General features: G+C 43.6%; 2 protein-coding genes across 3 annotated transcripts in view; one reads left to right on the top strand and one right to left on the bottom strand.

Moving 5' to 3' along the window:
- LOC133459910 (rho guanine nucleotide exchange factor 12-like) overlaps positions 1-12,280 on the top strand; it is a 51,613-nt gene extending 39,333 nt beyond the window's left edge. Inside the window, exons 18-36 of the mRNA XM_061740304.1 lie at positions 137-367; positions 1,271-1,415; positions 1,590-1,801; positions 1,892-2,038; positions 2,231-2,316; positions 3,448-3,573; positions 3,697-3,811; positions 3,892-3,992; positions 4,079-4,156; positions 4,264-4,339; positions 5,591-5,758; positions 6,161-6,248; positions 6,337-6,417; positions 6,495-6,589; positions 6,678-6,959; positions 7,037-7,261; positions 7,330-7,523; positions 8,779-8,850; positions 8,952-12,280. Coding sequence (XP_061596288.1) covers positions 137-367; positions 1,271-1,415; positions 1,590-1,801; positions 1,892-2,038; positions 2,231-2,316; positions 3,448-3,573; positions 3,697-3,811; positions 3,892-3,992; positions 4,079-4,156; positions 4,264-4,339; positions 5,591-5,758; positions 6,161-6,248; positions 6,337-6,417; positions 6,495-6,589; positions 6,678-6,959; positions 7,037-7,261; positions 7,330-7,523; positions 8,779-8,850; positions 8,952-8,996 — 2,567 coding nt within the window. The 3' untranslated portion in view covers positions 8,997-12,280. The remainder of the gene's footprint in view (positions 1-136; positions 368-1,270; positions 1,416-1,589; positions 1,802-1,891; positions 2,039-2,230; positions 2,317-3,447; positions 3,574-3,696; positions 3,812-3,891; positions 3,993-4,078; positions 4,157-4,263; positions 4,340-5,590; positions 5,759-6,160; positions 6,249-6,336; positions 6,418-6,494; positions 6,590-6,677; positions 6,960-7,036; positions 7,262-7,329; positions 7,524-8,778; positions 8,851-8,951) is intronic.
- A 2,948-nt stretch (positions 12,281-15,228) lies between these two features.
- Positions 15,229-19,505, bottom strand: LOC133459911 (TLC domain-containing protein 5-like). 2 transcript variants are annotated; one of them, XM_061740305.1, is made up of 3 exons: positions 19,294-19,505; positions 17,128-17,323; positions 15,229-15,945 (listed from the first exon to the last, which is right to left on the bottom strand). In XM_061740305.1, the coding sequence occupies exons 2-3, from the start codon at positions 17,315-17,317 to the stop codon at positions 15,398-15,400; spliced, it is 738 nt and encodes a 245-aa protein (XP_061596289.1). In that variant the 5' UTR covers positions 17,318-17,323; positions 19,294-19,505; the 3' UTR covers positions 15,229-15,397. The 2 variants fall into 2 exon arrangements, with proteins under 2 accessions (XP_061596289.1, XP_061596290.1); XM_061740306.1 differs by having other exon boundaries at positions 17,128-17,319.
- Positions 19,506-20,898: the final 1,393 nt, after the last annotated feature.

Raw genomic sequence — 20,898 nt, 5'->3', positions numbered from 1 at the left:
CTAGGCAACAGATGATATTTTCTGATATTCAGGGCGGTCTTTTGTTTTTACATGACTGTACGTCATCTGTGTATTTGTACGCGTACCGTACTTCTGCGTCTTCTTATGTGTGTTTCTGCCGCCGTCTCGTTTTCAGTCAGCAAAGCCGTGGAGCTGAACAAACAGCGGTCTCCGAAGCTCTCGCAGCCCGCCGCCGGCATCCCCGAGGCGCCCGACTCCTCCAGCACGGGCTTCGGGCGGAGCCGAGCGAACCAGCTCAGCGAGGGGTCGGACACCAGCGCCCAGTCCGTGTGCTCCGTGGGCTCCCTGGCTCACAGCCCCCCCACCACCCAGACCCCCGACGCCAGCGGACCAGAGTCCGACCCCAGTGAGTGTAAAACATACAAGGAAAAGAGCTCATTATTACTTCATTTGGACTGTTATATTATCTTTAAAATATTCACCTTTATTTCTCAAAACTGGCGGTTCTCCTTTCTTTCAAGTGCTCTAATACACTGACCAGGTATGAATATGGTTTGTGACACGAGGAACACGTCCTCGCAGGGATCCATAAAGTTTTCATTGACTGAAAACTCAAAATGAGATGAGATGAGATATACTTTATTGTCCCCGAGGGGAAATTTGTTTTGGGCAAAGGTGCCAAAGTGCATACAGCATCTTTTTAAAACATGAGACAAACAATCAACAACAGCATTTCGGCAGTTCACAGTTCATCATTGTAAAAATTAAAGTACTATCAAAAGATCAACAATAAAAACCCCAGTTATAAATCATCATACAAGAGTACTATCAAAAGATCAACAATCCAAATCCAAGTAGTAAATCATCGTACAAAAGTACAGTAGTGCAAAACACACAGATACAAAAAGTACAGTACTAGGGTACAGTACTAGGGTACTAAAGGTACTAAATAACAACAATGACGACAAACGAATTCAACTGGGTCTGCATGAAAGTTGCTATGAGCAGGATTTGTTAGCTGAGCTAGTGACCCGTCCATTCAACGCAGACACGGTCCGTCCTGACTTGATCTGGTTCTAGGTGCTACCCAGAACCATCAAAAAAGCTGTTATCTAATCATCAGTTCTAGTTATGAAAGCGTGTAGTCAGTGAGTAAAGTCCGCCCCTTCAGGAAGCAGTGAAGAGAAGCAGGATGAGTCATTTACTTCTAATGAAATAAACTCAAAAGGCAACGATGAGAACGTTGCTGAGTTTGTTCAAGTCAAAGTGCCGGCTCACGTTTTCATTTGGGTCCTCCTGTTCACCACAGATGTCTCTCCGTTCTGCGTCCAGCCCAGACCGGGCGACGGCCTGCTGTCCGGGGACCAGGACGGACTCTCCGGTCTGTCCGGGACTCAGTTCGACTTCAGCCCGTCCAACTTGGAGCAGCAGGACGGGGACCAGGACGCTTTCAGGTATTTAGATAATGGGAGTGATGGTTCTTTCTTTCTGTGTTCACTACTGACATTGTTGAGTGCACACAATTACCCACTATGGTGCAAAAAGAATCAGCTTCAGTCAAGTAAACAGATTGTAAAGGAAATGATTATGTTTCATATCTAATAAAAATCCCTATGTTTTCCTGTCAGTCATCTCCTAAAGCAGGGCTCCTCCCTGTCTCCAACCAGCGGTCGGATGGAGGTGCAGTGTGGGATGAGTCCTGCCGACGTCCAGAGCGAAGACGACCAGGGGGGTGAGGCAGAGAGCGAGGAAGACCCCCTGAACTGGCAGAGACTGGTCAGTCGGGGCGTCCTGGCCAGCTTAACGCTGAAGGAGATCAAACGACAAGAGGTCATCAACGGTGAGTCGCCCGCGTTCGTCCCCTGCGTTCGCCGCCTCGCCATACTGCTGTTCTCCTGACCTAAAGTTCGTGCTTCCATCTATCCTGCAGAGCTGTTCTACACTGAGCGCGCTCACCTGCGCACGCTGAAGGTGCTGGACTGCGTTTTCTGCCAGCGGCTGTGCAGAGACAGCGTCCTCCCACCAGAGGACGTCAAACACATCTTCATCAACCTGGAGGAGATCCTTCAGCTGCACGGTAACATCCCCAACCCCCGAAGACCTCCAAGGTCACAGAGGGGTCAGAGACACGTCACACAAACCGGGTTGCAAACAGTCATTTTGAAGGGACAAAGTAAACGTTAGATGCCACAATCAACCAACGTGACATCGACCTCCAACACATGTAAATGTTCCTGGTGATAACGTGTCTGTTTACTGTTCCTCCAAGTTTCTGTCACCGAACAAATGACATCGATCAGGAAGAGGAGCGAGACGTCAGTGATCGGCCAGATTGGAGATGATCTTCTGTCGTGGGTAAGACTGACTTTTACTGATGCAAGAAGCAAATAACAGATGGAGTAGCACGGAGAACATTAGAGATTTAGAGGAAGCAGATCAATACCTGTAAGTAATAAGTAATGCCATTCAATTATTTGTCCGGACTAACTACTGTAATGTGAAAAAAGTTTTAGGTTTTAACTATTAGCCTACAAATAAAAAAACTGTTACCAGGTCTCCAAGAAAGAAATAAACAAAACACAAATAGCCACCCTAGGTAACAATACCACATCTGACCACATGGGGGCAGCACATCACCCAACACACGGTAACAACAACAACAAACTAACGTGGGACGGTATGGTAGGACCACTGTCTTGGTAACGGATGAAGCATTCGGTCGTACGGCGTACAGCCGTGTGACTCAAGAAGCCGATGGGAACGAAGCTGGACGTTTTAACCTGCCGCTTTAGTGGGAAATTATGATACTAAATGACATGCCGACCATCCTCGTTCATTAGCACAGTATTGATCTGTGCAGATCTGCAGCCCCCAGGTGGTCAGAAGTGGTATTACTACAGAGAGTAGCTTTAAAAGAACATCAAAAACCACATTATATTACTCCGAGTCATTAACTGTTTATCAAAAGTGGTCAAAGTTAAGCTTAAATGTGTTTTATATAGCAACGTTGACCAAAGTGCTTACTCAGCTCAAACAACTATAATGATTATAAATGCAAATCCATAATAACAACAAGATATATAAAAACACCAGCAGGTAGGAACCGGTCTAGAGGAAAGATCTGAACACGTCATGTGGTCTTGATCTGAGCACATCCAGGACATTCAGGATTTCATGCTGGACGACCTCAGTGCTTTGATGACAACATGAAAAAGCTCACACCAACGAGGCACTTTCAGCCATTTACAACTTTTAAAACAAGCAATGAAATCCTAACGTCCACCATGAAGCAGACAGGAATCCCGTAAAGCCAGAACTGCAAGGGCAGCTCACATTTTATCCCCTTCTTTTGAACCAAGTAGCAGCATTTTGCACCACCTGGAGACACTTGGAGAGAAAATAAGCTGTAAAAGCATGAATGGGACAGATGTTTGACCATCAGTCTCGATCAAAAGATCAGTTTTCTTTCATTGTTGCTGCTTTCAGTTCAGCGGCGAAGAGGAGGAGAAGATAAAGAGAGCCGTGGGAACTTTCTGCAGCAACCAGCCGTCTGCGCTGGAGCTCATCAAGACCCGGCAGAAGAAAGACCAGAGGTTCAACTTGTTCATGCAGGTCAGCGCCACTTCCTTGCCGCAGGCAGCCCACGGGATGCAGGATTATTTTTAGCTTCAAATGGTTTAGATTTGGCCATCCTCATTCCACGTTCTTCTCCTCCTCCTCGTCGCTCTTCCTCAGGAGGCCGAGAGCAACCGTTTGTGTCGCAGGCTACAGCTCAAAGACATCATTCCCGTAGAGATGCAGAGAGTGACCAAGTACCCACTCCTGCTGGACAACATCGCCAAGTACACAGGTATCCACATGAGCAATGTTTGTTCTCCTTTTTCTGTCCGATCCCGGAGCCATCGTGATCGTGTTTTTTCATCTTCACAGAAAATGGGGAGGAAAGGGAGAAGGTGAAGAGAGCTGGAGAGTGCTGCAAAAAGATCCTCAACCATGTCAACCAGGCCGTGAGAGAGGCTGAAAACAAACAGGTGCACACGTGACAGCATGCATGTGGCGTCACATCACGTACGGTTTTAGAGTCACGCTGGCTGAAACTTGTGGTTTGTCTGCACAGAGGCTTGAAGAGTACCAGCGAAGGCTGGACGTGTCGTCTCTGAAGCAGAGCGAAAACCCCGTCATCCTGGAGCTGAGGGTACGACACGCGTCAGCTGCGACGCTCCAAACGAGGAGCATTCACCTCCTCAGTTTCTTGTCTTCACGATGAAAGCTGTTTTTCTTTCTTTCTTTTGTTTCATGCAGAATCTGGATCTGACCAAGAAAAGGATGGTGCACGAGGGGCCTCTGTCATGGAAAGTCAATAAAGACAAGACAATTGGTGCGCACACACATCAGTATATGACAGAAACCTTTAGATGAAATGAGACAAATAGGTCCGGATGATATTGAGGCTGCCAAAAAGATTAAAAACCAAAAGAAAAACATTTATTTTGTCCAGATAATATTAACCCAAGATCTTCTCAGCTAAATTTACATTATACATTTCTGCGTTTCAAGATTGCAAGACATAAAAAAAAGCGTCAGGCACAATTAAAGACTTGTAATGAGGTTAAACGATGATGATGATGATGATGATGATGATGATGATGATGATGATGATGATGATGATGATGATGATGATATTTCCAACTGCTAATAGAGAAAATGTTATTTGGTACAAAAGCACCTCTTTGACGCAACAATGAGTCTTTGAGGAACAATGATGGAAGATGTTTACTGAACTGTTAAAAACATAATTTCTCAAGGAAATATTGGAGGAAATTTGTGTATTTTTACCTCCAAACATTTTAATATAATCAAACGATTTAAGGAATCTGGAGGAATTTCAGTGCGCAAAGGGCAAAGGCACGAGCCCATCTCATACAGATGGCACAGAACTGTTACTGGACCAAAACAGCTCACTTCAACCACTTCTAGAGTTGGCGCCAACATCCCCGGGCTTGGAGGCATCTGGGAAGGATCATCACACAGTACAAAAGTGTATTGTGCTCAGACGAGTCAGTATTCCAGATGTTTTTTGTTGTTAAGAAACGAGTGCTATGTGCTGCGAGAGGAAGCGTACCGTCCAGAAACAGCTCAGTGGCGGTTTAGGGACGTACCGGTGCCCTTGGAAGAAGTCGTCTGCACGTCTGTGGTGGCAGCATTCATGCAGGAGATTATACCAAGGTTTTAGAGCAATGTGTTCAATATTTTATCTGGAAGCGTCAACGCCTTCTTCGACAAGATAACGCCAGCCCGCCTCACAAATGCTCGGCGGATGGCGAGGCTACGCAGCTGCACTGGCCTGCTGGCTGTACAGGAGACGGGTTCCACGTTAACAATCATCCTGTACTGTGGTAAACTTTAAGATAGAAATGCCAGAGCGCCTTAAGCATTGTGAGACAGAGCGGCAGCATTCAGAGGTAATAAAAGCTTTACTCTCCCAGCTTTGTTGGAGCATTTCATCTGCCTGAAACGCGGAAAACGGTTTGTTATAACGAATTAGATCAAGGTGCCTGGAAACACAGGGTTTGTCTTTTTTTCATTTTCATCCCAGATTCTTCTGATTGACTTATATCCTCCTTTTCAGAGCTGTACACACTCCTCCTGGAGGACATCCTGGTCTTACTGCAGAAGCAGGACGAGCGTCTAGTCCTCAAGTTTCATGGCAAGAATCCGGCCAGCGTTGCTGACACCAAGCACATCTTCAGCCCCATCATCAAACTCAACACTGTGCTGGTCCGGCCCGTGGCCACCGGTAAGACCCCCGGGGACTCCAGGGACCAGTCAGGCTACGGGTGTAACCATCCAAATGGTGCCATGACAGGGGACATTTGTTTGAAGTGTGTGATGTTTTCAGCTGTTGAGGCAGTGTGTTTCTGAACAACTCCAAGTAGTGTTACACTCGCACGATTTGCTGCAACTACAGTAACGGCCACTGTTATTGCCGGCTCTTTCTGGGCTCCAAATCTCTGTGAGCTCTGTGTCTGCAGGAGAAATGAAGAGCTGCTTGGTATTTTGACTAAAGTGTCTCAAAGACATGTCCTTGATATCGCTGGGACCCGTCAGCCATAGGAAATAGCTCCCATGCGTCTCCTTTATGTGATGTTCATTGTATGCATCGTTGATTTTTCTCTGATTGAAATTTCGTCCACATCAGACAACAAGGCTTTCTTCGTTCTGTCCATGTCGGAAAACGGGGCTCAGATCTATGAATTGACGGCCCAGACGGTATCGGACCAGCGGATGTGAGTCTGCCGCTCAAATCTGCGTCATTCAGCCTCATGTCAGGGCCTTCACATCTCACTCTGCTCTGCGTCACGTCTGTTCTCCCAGGTGGCAGTGTCTGATCACGCAGTGCGCCGACGCCATGAAGGCCAAGTCTCACCACAGCCACGCCCATCCGACCCAGACCGAGTGAGTGCCCAGCTGCCCCCGCCGTGCGCGCTCATGCTCTTTATTCCTTCATTTCTCACAGTGGAATTGTGTTTCAGAGCTGAGCGGGATGCGATTGAGATCATCGCCAGCGAGATGCCCAAACCGAGCACAGAGCCCAACAGGGCATCAGTCGGAAGTGTCCATTCTTCAGGTATCTGTTCGGGCAGGAGAGATACAAATATTTCTTTTAAGGGAACGTTTCAAATAAATCTTAAAAACTGTCCAATATTACCTTCCAGATAAAGATGCTATCTCTTCTCCCGGGATTCAAACACCCAGCAACCCCTTTGATGGCTTAAAATCAGAAGATGAGGAGGAGGAGCTGCCTGTTGTGGACAAGCAGGAGGATGAGGATGAAGAAGAGGAAGGAGTGAATGAAGCAGAGCTAGAGGCCTTCTTGAACGGGCAGCTGGCAGACAGACTGCTGCAGGAAAGGTCTCGTCAGGGCATAGCCATTGAAAACGAGGACCAGGCTTTGTTCTGCTTCCCCGCCTCCAAAGCTGAAGAAGCTCTGCAGACATGTAGGTTCTCCCGATCTTCTGTATGGCGTTTCCTCGTGCATGTTTTTGATTAAACGCCATCTTTTCCTCTGCTCCAGTGGCGATGCTGAAACAGGCTCTTTTCACGCACATGATGAGCAGAGATGTGGAGGAGGACAAACAGCTCGGGGCTCCGGAGGATCAGGGCCGTGGCTCGCTGTCCGGGAGCCCCGAGGGGCCGTCTGCTGCATGTGAAGAGAGCAAGGACTCTGAAAGTTCGGAAAAAGGCGACGCACAGCGCTTGTCTGTGTCCACTGGGCCGTCTGAGACAACTGAACGTAATGGTGAGGGAGGGCCGGTGCTGGAGTCGGGAGTTTTGTAGCATCTCATCTGACCTGCTTCTCCAAAACAGGTGGTTTCCTGGTCCTGAATTTCGAAGGTTCGGCCGGGGAGAGCAGCGCTGACGATGACGTAGGAGCTGACGTCGGGATCGACATGAGCAAGCTGCTATCCTCTTCCTCACAGGCAGGAGGCGGCGGGCCCAACCTCAGCAGGCAGCTGATGACCCACCTGCGCCTCCTGCAGGCCGACTTGCAGTACCTGAAGGTAGCGCGTATGCCCGACTCACTGCTTGTGCTGCTTCTAACGATGTGAACATGCACTGTACTTTTATGCTTTTGAACTAAAATACTAAAATACTAAAGCATCCCGTGGTTTTTGCACGGCAAAGATAAGAGGGCAGATTCGCCATCTCCGGTAAATTATTGTGAGACGGAAAATCAGAAACGGCACCAGTGGGGGTGTCAGTTCTGCAGGGAACGTCCTAAAACGACACTGATCTACTGATCTCAGGAAAAGCTACGGTTAGCATTTAATCACAAACAAAGGGATCTTTGGATAAATGAGCGTAATTTATATTAGACACGTGCAGCTTGTTTCCTGTGACACCGCAGGACTGCAGTACTGGAGTAACTCAACATGAAGAAGTCGTGTCACGACCCTCGTTTCACAAGCTGACAAATATCTGTGACTGTCAACAAACTTTATCATCAACAGTCCTGAAACAAATGACTTAAACTCCTTCTGGTTGTCTTGATTCAGTTAGTTGATTAATTATGTTTAATTTATTGATCATTAAAGGACAGGAAAGACAAAGTTAATGATATTGTTAAAAGAGTAAAAACTGTTAAAACTTCCCTTTTGCATCTTTGACTAGAAATAGCATTTAAAAGTTAATTTAGTTGTGGCAAACCTGAAATTAAGTTAAAACCATTTGAACTGTTTGAACAGTTCAAATTACAAGAGCTTATTTTAGGGGGGGAGTCAACCCTCTCCTCTTATAAATCCCTCTTGCACCTTTGCAGTAACCAGATCTTCTTAGGTGTCCCTCAGTCCTTTTAGGAATAATGTGTACCGATAATGTTTACCGATAACGTCTTCCGCCGCTGTGCAGCAACTGTGTGAGACTTTAATACTTTCATGCATGAAGTAAAGAAAAAAGAAAAGTTTAGTTTATTTTTTTCCAAATGCAGTTATTCTGAAGATAAGATAAGTTTAGTTTTATTTTATTTTATTTTATTCATATTTTAATTTTTTTAGTTGAGAAGAGCCTCTAAATGTCAGCTGTGTTCAGTGTAGTGCACGAATGGACGACCAGCAAAGTGTCCAATGTTCAGCTAAACCGGTCGAAACCGTGCAAATGGTGCAAAGCAGGAGTGATTGAATGCTAGAAACAGCGTTGGTACCCATCAAGAATATTCACCCTCTGCGATGTACGGGCTTTGAGGAAGCTGTATTTGCTGGTTAAACTTTCCCTGACCTCCTGACCCTCCTGACTTCTGCTGCAATCATGTGATTCCAGGAAGTGGAGACGAAGTACAACGAACTGCGGCAGTTGCACGGGGACGCAGCTCCCGGCTCAGACACGACAGCGGTGTGTTTCAGCTCCTCAGTCGTCTGGTTTTCATCCACGCTGCGCGTACATGAAGGGTTGTTTTGCAGCGTGCTTGAAATGCTCTGCTCGCTGTGTTTCAGGTGGGATCCAGGGATGACAGAACTCCTCCCCTTTCGGTCCAGTGAGACACGGTTCATGTAGCTGCACGATCAGCTGGAGCCATCGTCGACCTCCTAATGCGGCTGATGCCCCGTAGCGAGACCCAGTGACCTCCCGCTGGGGGCACATGCCAGCGCGCTCGTCGTAATCTGGATTGTTTCATCATAAACTCCATACCAGTAGGAGCAAAGAGGAATATCATGGGACTGTAACCATGGATAGTTTTGTTATAATAATATTAATCAACTGTAAACGTTTTCTGAAACACTGGATTTATGAAATGGAAAAGGGAGAATTTGAGCGAAGAGACTCGTTTGTGACTCCAACAAAATGAAGCAAACAAATCCCCAAATTTGTCCTTCAACACTGAGTGATAGTAGCAAGAGGCAGCAAGCATCCGACAGCATTCCTATGTCCCTGCTCAAAGTAACATGTTGTACTTTGTCAATAGAAACTGGATTAAAGATAAAAGCCAGACCTCTGATAATGTCCCCTAAAAGCCAGCCCCAAATATTGTTTTTGTCAAAATGATTTCGCACCAGAGCCGTTTCATTAATTTATTTTAACCATGCTGGATCAGTCAAGCCTGCTGTTGCGTATGGTAATAATGCTTTCAAAATAAAAGCCCTGTTAAGAACATTTTGGAAATTCTGAAAGGGTTTAAATTTGATTCTACAGGAAGTGTGAGGTAGAAGCTTTTTCAAGCTCCTATAAAACCCTCCACCCTGACTCACACTGGGCTCTCTGTCTGAAAGCTACTGCAGAACCTAATCATTTTGGATGAAGTAAATGCAAATTAAGGAAACAGGTGGAGAAAAAAGAGCTGGAGGTAGCATCACACATCCGTCAGAAATGTCAGGATTCCTACAAGAATAAATGGATTTGCCCACGTAACAGCACGGGGCAGGAAGTGTTTGTTGGCACCGCCCCAGTTTGTCATTCACATGAATAACAATAAGGACCAACTTCACTAGAATCGATTGAATTTACATAACTGATAAAACATTGTGTTAGAAATTATGTTTATGTGTTTTTGTCACACAATCTAGGATGTCTACTGGGTTTTAGGTTTAGTTCACTTCCTGTTTTATTTTGAAAATCTGTTTCTGTTAAGTTGGTGTTTGACTTCCCTTGTTTGCACCTGTGTCTCATCAGCCCCCCCAGCCCCCGCAGAGCTATATTTCATTTATTGATTCATTCCAAACCATTGTATGACAAAATTAACACCAGTATTAATCTATGTATCTACAGTTTAAATACACACACATGTGCACACACACATTTTGAACATATAAAACCCCTTTGTAAATAAATTTATATAAATAAATGAATCTGTTTTCAATGAATGTACACAAAATAAATGAATCTATACCCAATGTGCACATCTATCTATCTATCTATCTATCTATCTATCTATCTATCTATACATGCACACGCATGACAACATTGCACGTAAATCCTGTTTAACATGTCTGAAAAGGGGTAGGAAGAAGTAAAACTTATTTAATCCTACCCCTTCTCCAGTAGTCCATGAATACACTTTACAGTTTTATGAGTTTTAAATTAATATCCAGATAGACTTTCACATCCAACTACACACTGATACTCACTTATACACACATTCACATTCACAGACTGAGGCAGTAGGAGTTCAAAATAAAAGTAATTTAACAAAATAAAAAACGGATGAGACACAGGTGCAAACAATCAGACAATAACGGGCAAGTGAAGTGAACACAAAAGGAAACAGATTTTCAAAATAAAACAGAACTAACCCTTAAACACGACAGAAACCCGAGATCATAACAGTTTTTGGTATAATTTCATTTTTATGAACAATCCCATGTCAGAATGTTTTTCTAAAAACTGCTCCTTTTTCCACAAAAATTATAAACCACTTGTCTTTTGCAACGACCCTCGAGTATTTGAAGCTGGACTGGTTTTTTTTTTTTTTAATCTAGGACCGTCCTACAGATTCTTTGAGGATTTCATGGCGTGGATTCTGGTTATGTCTCGGCTCCTGTAGGTTCCTGTCAACCACTTCGTAACCACTCTGGCTGAATATTCCAGCGCATTCTCTTCGCAAACTACCTAAACAAAGCATCTATAGTCCAAGACCCATCCAAGGATCATGTTCAAAGCAAGTCTGAGGGTCCCGTCTTTGTCAGGGACGGCACACTCAAGAAAATCAAAGATGATGTCCATCAGTGGTCAGATGTGGTGAGAAGAATTTGGGAGGAACATGACTTTTGTTTGGTCCAAGGAGTAGAAAACCTTCAACAAGAACATTATCCCAGTAATCATTGTAAGAAACTTATTTCAACTAAACATCTTTAAGATGAAGAATTATTTGCTGTGGCAAAAACATAATTTCTCTGTTTTTGTTGTTGTTAGTCTCTTAACAAAGCTAATAGTCGAAAGTGCATTTGTAACAGAGATTTTCCTAAATCATAGAAAAAACACACTTTTTCAATCTAGAAATGGCAAAACTGGCATTGATCCTCTGACCAGGCCTCTTAAGAACTGTCTCATGGATTTAGATTTTTTTCTTTTGTAACAAATCAAAATAAGTGAAAAAGTCTGAAAACAGAGAATGATGTGACACCTTAAACTTGGTCTGCAGGCTTGGCATCCCATTCTGAGAAATCGCTGTTCTCCCGTTTCTGACCACTAGTGGCCGCTGTAACTTTGCAAATATTTTTTATATCCTATGCATACTTCACAGTTATCGTTAGTACATAGTATGCCAAGGGGACGTAATTAAAATTGTGCTACAGTATTTGTGACCAGTTTCCAGTTTTTTGTGCCTCGCACAGCACAGCGAGGTAGAAAAACGATTTACAGATGTGGAACGAAGTGGCTGTGAGAATGGGGCTGTGAAATATCGTAAACTTGACTGAGTATGCAGCTGGAGCACTACCCGCTGCATGAACTTGTGTTACAGATTGATTAGATATTAAATATTCCATCTGTGACAACTTTAGTGTGGTTTTAAAGCATCTTTAATCATCATGCTGCACATTTCTCCTGACACAATGTTGGTCTTCAGCGTGCGCCCTTATTTTCATGGTGCCTCCTGCCAGACTGCAGCAATCACACCGTGGCGTTGATTGTGACAACTGAAGGATATCTTCAGACAAGAGACAGAAATGCTGTGTTTAAAGTAAAGACGTGATGCACAAGGACTGCAAATATTGCAAGTTTTATTTCTGTTTTACTCACCATTTCCTTTTCCTCTCCCTTTTTTACACCATCATGTAATGTTTCAACACAAACTACTTAAAGAGGATAAAGTATACAGCTGCATAAATGTTCCTTTCAATGTTGTTTTTATTGCATTGCTATTAACTTTTGTTAATGTATTTGTTGACACAAGTAGAAAAGAAGAAAATGTAAAAAACAATGAGAAAAGTGTCATTTTATTTCATTTTTTTAACGGTTTCCACTGGGACGCTATTAGTCATCCCATAAACCCGTTGGGGTTGGTTCTGCACAGTCTGTGCTGGGTGAAACAGCTGAGCGGGAGGGGTACCAACCTCTGAATGAGTACGACTGGCTAGGCAACCAACATCCGCTTATAGATTCCAGCTTTCAGATCAGAACAAGTTGTTGGCTCCCAATATCTTAAAGTAGGTATTATGTGTTGGAAGGGATGGGAGCCTGGATGCGAAACTATGAGTCAGAATGTGAATTAAGTGACAGAAAAATGCATTTTTGGGGGCTATTGTTCTGTTCAAGGATGGAACGACATGGAACCACCACAAATGCACTAATCAGAGAGGAGAAAATCTGCTATTGACTTGCTGGAAAACGGTCATTTAATGAGATAAGTTGGGTGGTATTGCACATTTAAAACATTTAAACCCTAACCCTTGGCTTTAATTAATCTTTCATACAGTTTACGGTCCAGCGTGTTGCTTTAAAAAAACACATTTATTCTTTATGGTTATTTTGAATATGGTCTTGTTCTACCTTGTGATGGTTTGACAGTTGAGACCCAGCCAATAGGTGCTAAGTGGGCTGGGATATGGGTACCGTATGGGATGGTCTATGGGTTTGATATTGTTTCAACGTGTGTGTGTAACCAGTTTGGGTACTTGGCTATAACTGTACTGCACCGTACGAGTTTAATATTGGCGGGGCCCACTTAGGCCAACTACATACGTAAAACCAGGTGGACAACTCCACACGGGGCCCATTTTCTCCTCCCATTTAGGTCCCACTGACTCTGCCCCTTTTCTCCAACTGGCCACTCGGCTTGTACCACACTGGCCCTGTAAGTAATCCTTCCATAACCCAAATAAATTGGAAAGTCTTGGAAAGTACAAAATTATTTTATTTTTACCTGAGAACCACAGCTTCAATGCATGTAACATGAAATAAACTACAGTTGCACGGTGCATATTAATTATAATGAAGGAGTACGCATACATATTTCACTGTTGAATGAAACTTAGGGGTCACCGTGGCAGCTTAAAAAAAAAAAATCACGTTTTACTCTGAAGAAATCTAGCTGTTGCAATAAAACCTTTAGCTGAGAGTCACTTGAAAAGACGTAGAGATAATAGTCCTACTATGGAACCTCAGGCATGAATGTTCACTGATTATGAATAATAATCAATGGATATTTCTACAAGAAGCAGCATTATTCACACGGGTGTTGTAGTTATTTAAATTCATGTTGTGTAAAGGTTGGCTCACTGAGCATACAGACAAAAAAGGTCAAGTGTCCACAGTAAGGTGATCCAGAGTGCAACTCTAATCTCATAAATGAGTCTGCTTGTGGATTTAGGCCACGACAAAGACAAACAGTTCAGCCTCGTCTGAACTTCAAACCTTGCTTTGGGAAAACCAGAGCGTTTCCAAAGCACGCACAGTAGACTGGAGTACAGAAAGATGTAAACGAGTGCTGACACTGCTTTCAAAATACAAAGGACTGGAAGTGCCCACTCCAGCATTGTTCAATATGGCTTTGCAGACGGAGTGCTGAACTCTTCTCAAACTCCAGGGTCACTGTTTTGGCAGCATAGCTGATCGGGAGGAATCACAATGTATCTTTTTATGGTGAGACAATAAATCAGCTTGCTGCTTATGCAAAGATGACTACCTAACAAAGCTAATGCCTGATTTTTGTGAAGCACTGATGCTACAGGTGTTGTGGTTTCATGCCTGTGAAATTGACATCAAGATGTGTGAACAGAGTTTGAACTAGTTGTAAATACTACTGTTTGTGTCTCAGTTACAGTTAGCATTTCCCTCAAGTGCACAACTTGCTGGGTTTGATTAGAGACGTAGATTATCCAGACCTGTGCACTAAACAAGTAAGTAATTACACATGTTCATTTGTGTACACGTGTATCCAGCTCACAAGTAAGAGTCTGTGGTGGTGTCTGTGCTCCGCTGCAGGGGGGTGTAGGGCAGTGGTTCAAGGAACAGCACCAGGACAAACTAATGCAATACAGCTGCAGCATATCTCTAATTAGTTTCTCCCCCAGCGTATGCAGTAGTGTGCTGGTGCCATAGTAAGACAAAGAGCTGCAACTGCCACTCCCATTGCTAATGTGGGTGATTCTTAAAGGAGCATGAGGCAGGATTTATGAAAAAAAAATGCGTATACGTTTTAGGTTTTCTAGTAATAATGTCAGATGAAGCGTTCCAAACCAAAACGAATGAGCCCTCTAGCGTATCTCTCTGTTGCCTTGAACAGGCTGTGTGCTGCAAAATGTGCTGCAATTGTGGGGCCGAATTTCCCGCGCTGTCCTGCCGATGTGACGTCAAATGACGCTGCATGCGCGTTCTCGCCGTTCTCCCGTGCCGGCTTCGCTGTTGGCTGCGGTAACCCCGACGGTCGTCGTAGCGCTAATGAGTCTCATTTCTTATTCTTGCCTCAAGCTCCTTTAAGAAAAGGAGTTTAAAAAACAAAATCCAATCTTATTGTATTCACTATGTATGTTTGAAAGAAGCCTTGGTTGCCTGAGGTTTGCTAGAATAACACTGTGTGCTGTTATTGTCAATCGAGTCAATCCGTCCCTTCCGGTCCCTTACTGTTTGTAAAGGCATTTACAGGTCAATCAAAATTAAAGGTATAAAAAAAGCCTTTGAGGTGACCTATGATACCAATCTTAAACATTCCTCACTAATTTCGACAATAGTTTTTCCATGAAAAATGTTGAAAACATACCAACTAGTTGACTGATTTGCATAGATTTTACGTTCGTAGGCAGCTCGTTGCGTTTCCCAATGCTCCCAAAAGTGATGCAAAGTAAGATGGCAGATAAAGTGAAAGATCTTAAAAAGCCACAGAAGCAAGTGTCTTATTCAGAATGAATGATCGCTTATCGTTTTATGACAAATGCTGCTTTACATAGCACCGTTAAAACTTTAAAGTCCTTGTATAAAAGGCCTTGGAGTTGACAACCACGTTTCTTCAGTCTCTCTTGTCTGAACATTCAACCAGTTTTTCAGCGTTGTTTTCTTTAAGCATGTGGTTCTCCATCCACTTTTTATACTTGGCCTTACTTTTCCTGTAGCCGAATCTGGCGATGTCCACCATGAACACCCATGCCAGGACGTACATCGCCGAACCACCAAGCTTCATGATCAGGGAAGTCCTGGGAGAGGTGAGCTCGCAGTAAAACATCACAGTACCAGCACCCACTCGCACGGTCGCGAACAGTAAGATAAAAAGCAGGTCCACTGCATCGCCCAGCAGGCTTTCATACAGGCCCAGCTTGCGGAGGAACCAGCGGGTCTGCAGCAGAGGGTTGGTGATCTCGCTGCCGAAGATAACCCCGCAGGTTTCGCAGCCGGACTCTCCCATGGCCAGGGCCACCAGGATGCCCAGAGTGCTGGCGGCATGATGCGCCATCATGACGGGGCCCTCGGTGCGGTAGCACACGCACCAACCGATGTCAAACATGAAGTAGCCAAGGCACACGGCCAGAGCCAATATCTGCAGCTCCGTGTTTTCTGTACCTGGGCAGCAGATGGAAACACAGTCACTCAAAAGCATCACTTACAGTGGATCCTAGAAACATGAATTCTGTTACTGTTACTATGAAGTGGATGAAACATTTACAGGTCTTTCAATTGTTCTTTCTTTATTAAACCTTGGAAGTACGGAGTAACATGGAAACCAAACCAACATGCATTCATGTAAAAACAAAAGCAAATGATCCATTACATTTATTGTTGTTTTAAGAATATTATTGTTTTCCTATACATTTTCTACCCTTAAGATATGTGTGCACTACACAAACTTAACAACTCCAGTATGCAGAAAAAGGGATCCTGATCACATTTACTGTATATTCACTGCTCTAATTAACCCGGTGGACCTCTAGGTGGTGCTATGATAAAAAGCCTCGCTATATCTTAATTAATGCATGGGCCAAAACTGAATCATACCTATCCCCTCCCACCAATGTACAAATGTATGTAAGATAACTTACCTTAAAACAGAAAGTGAACATAAAAAAAAGCGACAACAGATTTGATTGTAAAACGTGTGGTTGTAACCATTGATTTAATTTTAATGTAATTATCCGAAGTTAACGAAACTTGGTATTGACATTCTTTATAAACTCACCAAACTGTTAAATTATGTCCATAGGGGGCACACTTACGTAGCTATGACAAATGGTAAATGGTAAATGGCTTACACTTATATAGCGCTTTCCAGCTGTATTCCTACAGCCCCAAAGCGCTTTACACTGCAAACATTCACCCACACACACACACATTCACACACCGGTCGTCGGCGGAGCTGCCATAGACAACGGCGCTGGCCTGACAACCGGGAGCAACCGGGGGATTCAGTGTCTTGCCCAAGGACACTTTGGTGGACACAGGCGGAACTAGGGTTCGAACCACTGACCTTCAGGTTCATGGGCGAACGCTCTACCAACTGAGCCACCTTCCCCCAACATCTCGTGCAGCATTTGAGATAAAAATCTGAAAAATGTTGACGTGCCAACAGGCTCACGTTTGAAAATAGCTGCTAGCTAATAGTGTTTATTCATTTATTTTACACCACTTTTAAACCGATTGCATACCATGTTTGGATTAAAGAAACCTGCTTATAGATTGATTTTTGGGTCATTTAAGATATTTTACACAACAAAGAGCCCATTCCTGGATCTGTTGTGACCACCTGACCTGCATGTGTGAAGGGCCAGGGTCCGTCAACGAAGACGACGTATCCTGTCAGCAGCACTATGACCACCCCGTGGGACAGGGTGACCAGGCGGCAGCTCCACTCGGGCCCCCGCTGGGAGAACGTGTAGCAGAGTGACATGTAGAGACACATCCAGCCCACCAGGCTGCAGACCACCTCCAGAACTGGCATGACTGTCTGGACGAGAGAGACAAACGTATATGACCATCTTAGATGGAGCTTGTTTAATGTGCTTTTACTTCTCCCCTTTGACAGTAAATAAATATAAATGACATAAAACTGCTAAATCGAATAGCCTTTTGGCTTTCATTTTGGTTAGGTTTTATGCTGTGTTCCAAAAAGCCTTTGTCCTTATGATAATGTACTCCTTTTGGTGCGACACTGAATTTTACAGCATATTGGTATCAATAAAATGCATCATAGCATAGCTTTGACTAGTTTGCATGGGGCGAAGCCACATTTAATTCACAACCTGAAGTGATATGAGACCTCCTGCCTTAGTGTGAGATCTTATCTGGGATGTCCCAGGAGCCAGGAGGTGTCTCTTAAATACTAAGACTCTTTAGCATTTACAGTCCTGATGTCATGATTCAGGGTTTTCTTTTCTTGGGGTTTACTTCACTAGTGTTCTATGATCTTCCTGTTTTATTTAAAAAATCTGTTTCCTTGGGTCTTAAGCATGGGCCAGCCACCAACCATCTAACTTTCGGATTGAGGCTCATGCATAGCTAAGATTTTTGGCAGTTCCTTGACTGGCCACTAGAGCCTGGCTACACGAGCTAGTCAATCTCCACCGACTCGCCTTATGCGTTGGGCTTTGTCCATTGTTTTTTTTACAGTCTATGATTAACAGCAGAAACAAAAATATTTATAACCTGGTTAAAAAAAAGTTTTGGCCTCAATCGTTTGATTTCACACTCATGACAACTGTGAGTGGACCACATTCGGACAGTTTACATATAGGAATAAGTTTATTTCTCATATGATGAACAGTTTGATGAACTCAACCAGTGGCTAGGCATTATTTCATCCTCATCTATTATTTTCACACAGCCAAGGTTACCGAAGTAACCAGCATTTTGTGCTAACCCAGCTACGGCTAAACGTAGCGCTGATTTTTGATTGACACACGGTGGGCGTGTTCCTGTGGGCTTCCTGAGCCATGCAAAGAAAAAGAGGCTTCAAAACGGCCCTTCAGAAACCAATGGGTCACGTGATTTAAGGCGTCATCCATTGTTTCGTACCATCTATGGTGCCCTTCACTGAAATCATACAGGGGTGAGAGTGTTTCTCAGCCCGGAGCAGGGAGATGTTTGATTGGTTGATAAAATTGAAACCGCACAATGACTATCGAGAGTTGCCATGGCGCCCGTCTGTGAGCGGGATGCTATGTCCATGATGGCCATTTTTGAGTTCAAGTGAGGGCGTCATTTGGTACTTTCGACCCAAGAGTCTCCTGCACATGGATCTCCCTTCACCATCACTGCGGCTCTAACACAGGTCATTTAAAAAAGCCTGGTTTGCTCTGATTGGTCGGCTTCAGTGGCCTGATTAGGCACCGCCCACCGTTCTGCAACTACTGGTGAAATTTGAACACTTATGCGTTTAATAAAACCTTTAACTGCATGTCATTCATTAACGCATTTAAACTGTTAAACAAGAAATAACAAAATACAAAATAAAAATAACAACAAAAAAAAGAAATGTTTCATCAGAGTTTGGTCCACTGCTGGTGCGTCGGTAGCTTGTGTTGTGAGGCAGCTCATATACAACAATTAGAGAGTAAAAATAGATTTAATGGAGACTCTATTCACAAGGTAAAGGATCTTGTGTTACACTTGAGACAACAACCACAACTCTTCCCCTGAGCTCCCAAACACAGAATCTGGCACTGAAGCAGAAAATCAGGGTTCAAGGTTCAAGGTGTTTTATCTGCCATGTGTGCATGAAAGGCCACCAATAAATGTGATCACATATGATACAACTATCTATGCAAGTAAAATGTGCTTTTATGTGCAAACACCTGCACCACAGGGTTTTTTGAACGACAATAAATCCCAAATAAAGTCCAGTCAGCAACATTTATATTGTTGGTTACCCTTTAATGTTGTTGATCAGAAGCTGTTTGACTTCCACAGAATACTCACTTTAACTCGTCTTCCTCTCAGTTGACCTCGAATCCATGTTTCACGCAGAAAAATGTCTCCATCACTCCCAGACAGCCTCCACCTGTTTCATTGTCTGCAGTCAGCGAAGCCATAAAAAGTCCAGCGAGCTGCCCACATTCATCACGTTTCTACCAGACACACTCACTTTGTAAAGTTGAGAGAAATGCCATGTTCATGCCGCCACAAACAGCCCAGCGGATCCTGAATCCCTCCCCTTGGATCTTGCACTTGATCCTCTTAAAGGATTATAGTCTCTACTTCTGTGCAGATACATCCTTTTAGAGGGGACGAGTGATATGAGGCTGCTTATGCCCATTTAACTCAAAATGTTCCAGGTGAAGAGACCTTAATCATCTCTTATGTTTATTTTTAATTGTCTTCTATTTTGCATTCATGCCTCCTTTGCATGTTACCGGCAGAAATTAACTGTGTTGATACAATTAAATAGAAGATGGTGAATTCTCCACCACAATTAACTCAAATGTTGATTTCAAGGCTCATGTTTGGGGCTCACATGACAGTTCCTTGGGATCTTTAGAGCATTTCAGAAAGGGAGTCCACTTAGACAGCATGTGAGACTGAACCTGAATACAAAACTCTGCAGTGAGAGTGCTAAATATGACCCATAAAAGAGCGTAAAAGGACTTCCTTCTGGTCCTCAGAGGTCCTGCATCAGAGCAGCTATCGCATATTGTAATTTGGTTTTGTAGTGTTTCTTTAATTCATGTCTAATTTTAGCCATTCAACATCATTCATTGCCTCATGTTCACATCATTCCTTCTTGTCGACCCTTACTGGTTGTGTCACGTTTTATTTTGTTAACATTTTACAAATTACCTTTCACTTTTATATTTTGGTATTTTACATGTGTCTTGGTGTTTATTAGTCACTTTTTATACTTACACCTAGGTTCTATTTCCTGTACATTTGACAATGACTTAAAAGCACACAAAAATAAAAAAATGTAATAAAAAAGAAATAGTCTGAACATTAAAAATGTGATCAACCGAATGCCTCGTCCTGACAGAGGTAGGGATTTTTTTGAGTCCAGACAGGATGAGGGTTGTTGAATGGATGCAGGCTTTTGTGTGTGATATGTCTGGATCAGCAGCCACAATCTGTGATGTAACAGGAAGATTAGGTCTTTGAAACATACGCCAGACATCCAGCTGTGCCTGTTTCAAGTTATGATCACTATAAAATGTTAGCATAAAACTGGATTTTAGACTTTTACAGCATAACCTCGTGTTATGACATGCAGCAGTGGGGACCTGCAGCTCCTGCAGATGGCAAGTTTCCATCAGATAGTAAGATTGACCGACCAAATGCAAGCATGAACTCAGGATTTGAAACATCAGACAGAGTTTAGACTCTACAGTAGTGTAGGAGGAGAGCGTCCCCAAATGCTGTCATGCTCTCTGAGGGTCTTTAGGAGACAAACTATTACATAGGTAATCTAATGGGCAGAGACAACAATAAACTCAGCGGCAGGACACACAGCACTCTAGTGTGGAATCAAGTAAGAAGTGTTCACATGTTTAATTCACATCTGTTACTGGTTAATAACCAATCAGGCACTTGTCC

The sequence above is a fragment of the Cololabis saira genome, chromosome 14 (assembly GCF_033807715.1).
Source record: "Cololabis saira isolate AMF1-May2022 chromosome 14, fColSai1.1, whole genome shotgun sequence".
Taxonomy (NCBI): Eukaryota; Metazoa; Chordata; class Actinopteri; order Beloniformes; family Belonidae; genus Cololabis; species Cololabis saira.
Note: the sequence above shows the minus strand (reverse complement) of the source record. Positions and strands in the feature narration are given on the sequence as shown.

Bases quoted from the DNA above. Each gene is read 5' to 3' on its own strand.
- LOC133459911 (XM_061740305.1), bottom strand. From the start codon at position 17,317: ATGCCAGTTCTGGAGGTGGTCTGCAGCCTGGTGGGCTGGATGTGTCTC. The intron at 15,946-17,127 runs GTCAGGTGGTCA...TCTGCTGCCCAG, and splicing joins CTGGCCCTTCACACATGCAG to GTACAGAAAACACGGAGCTG.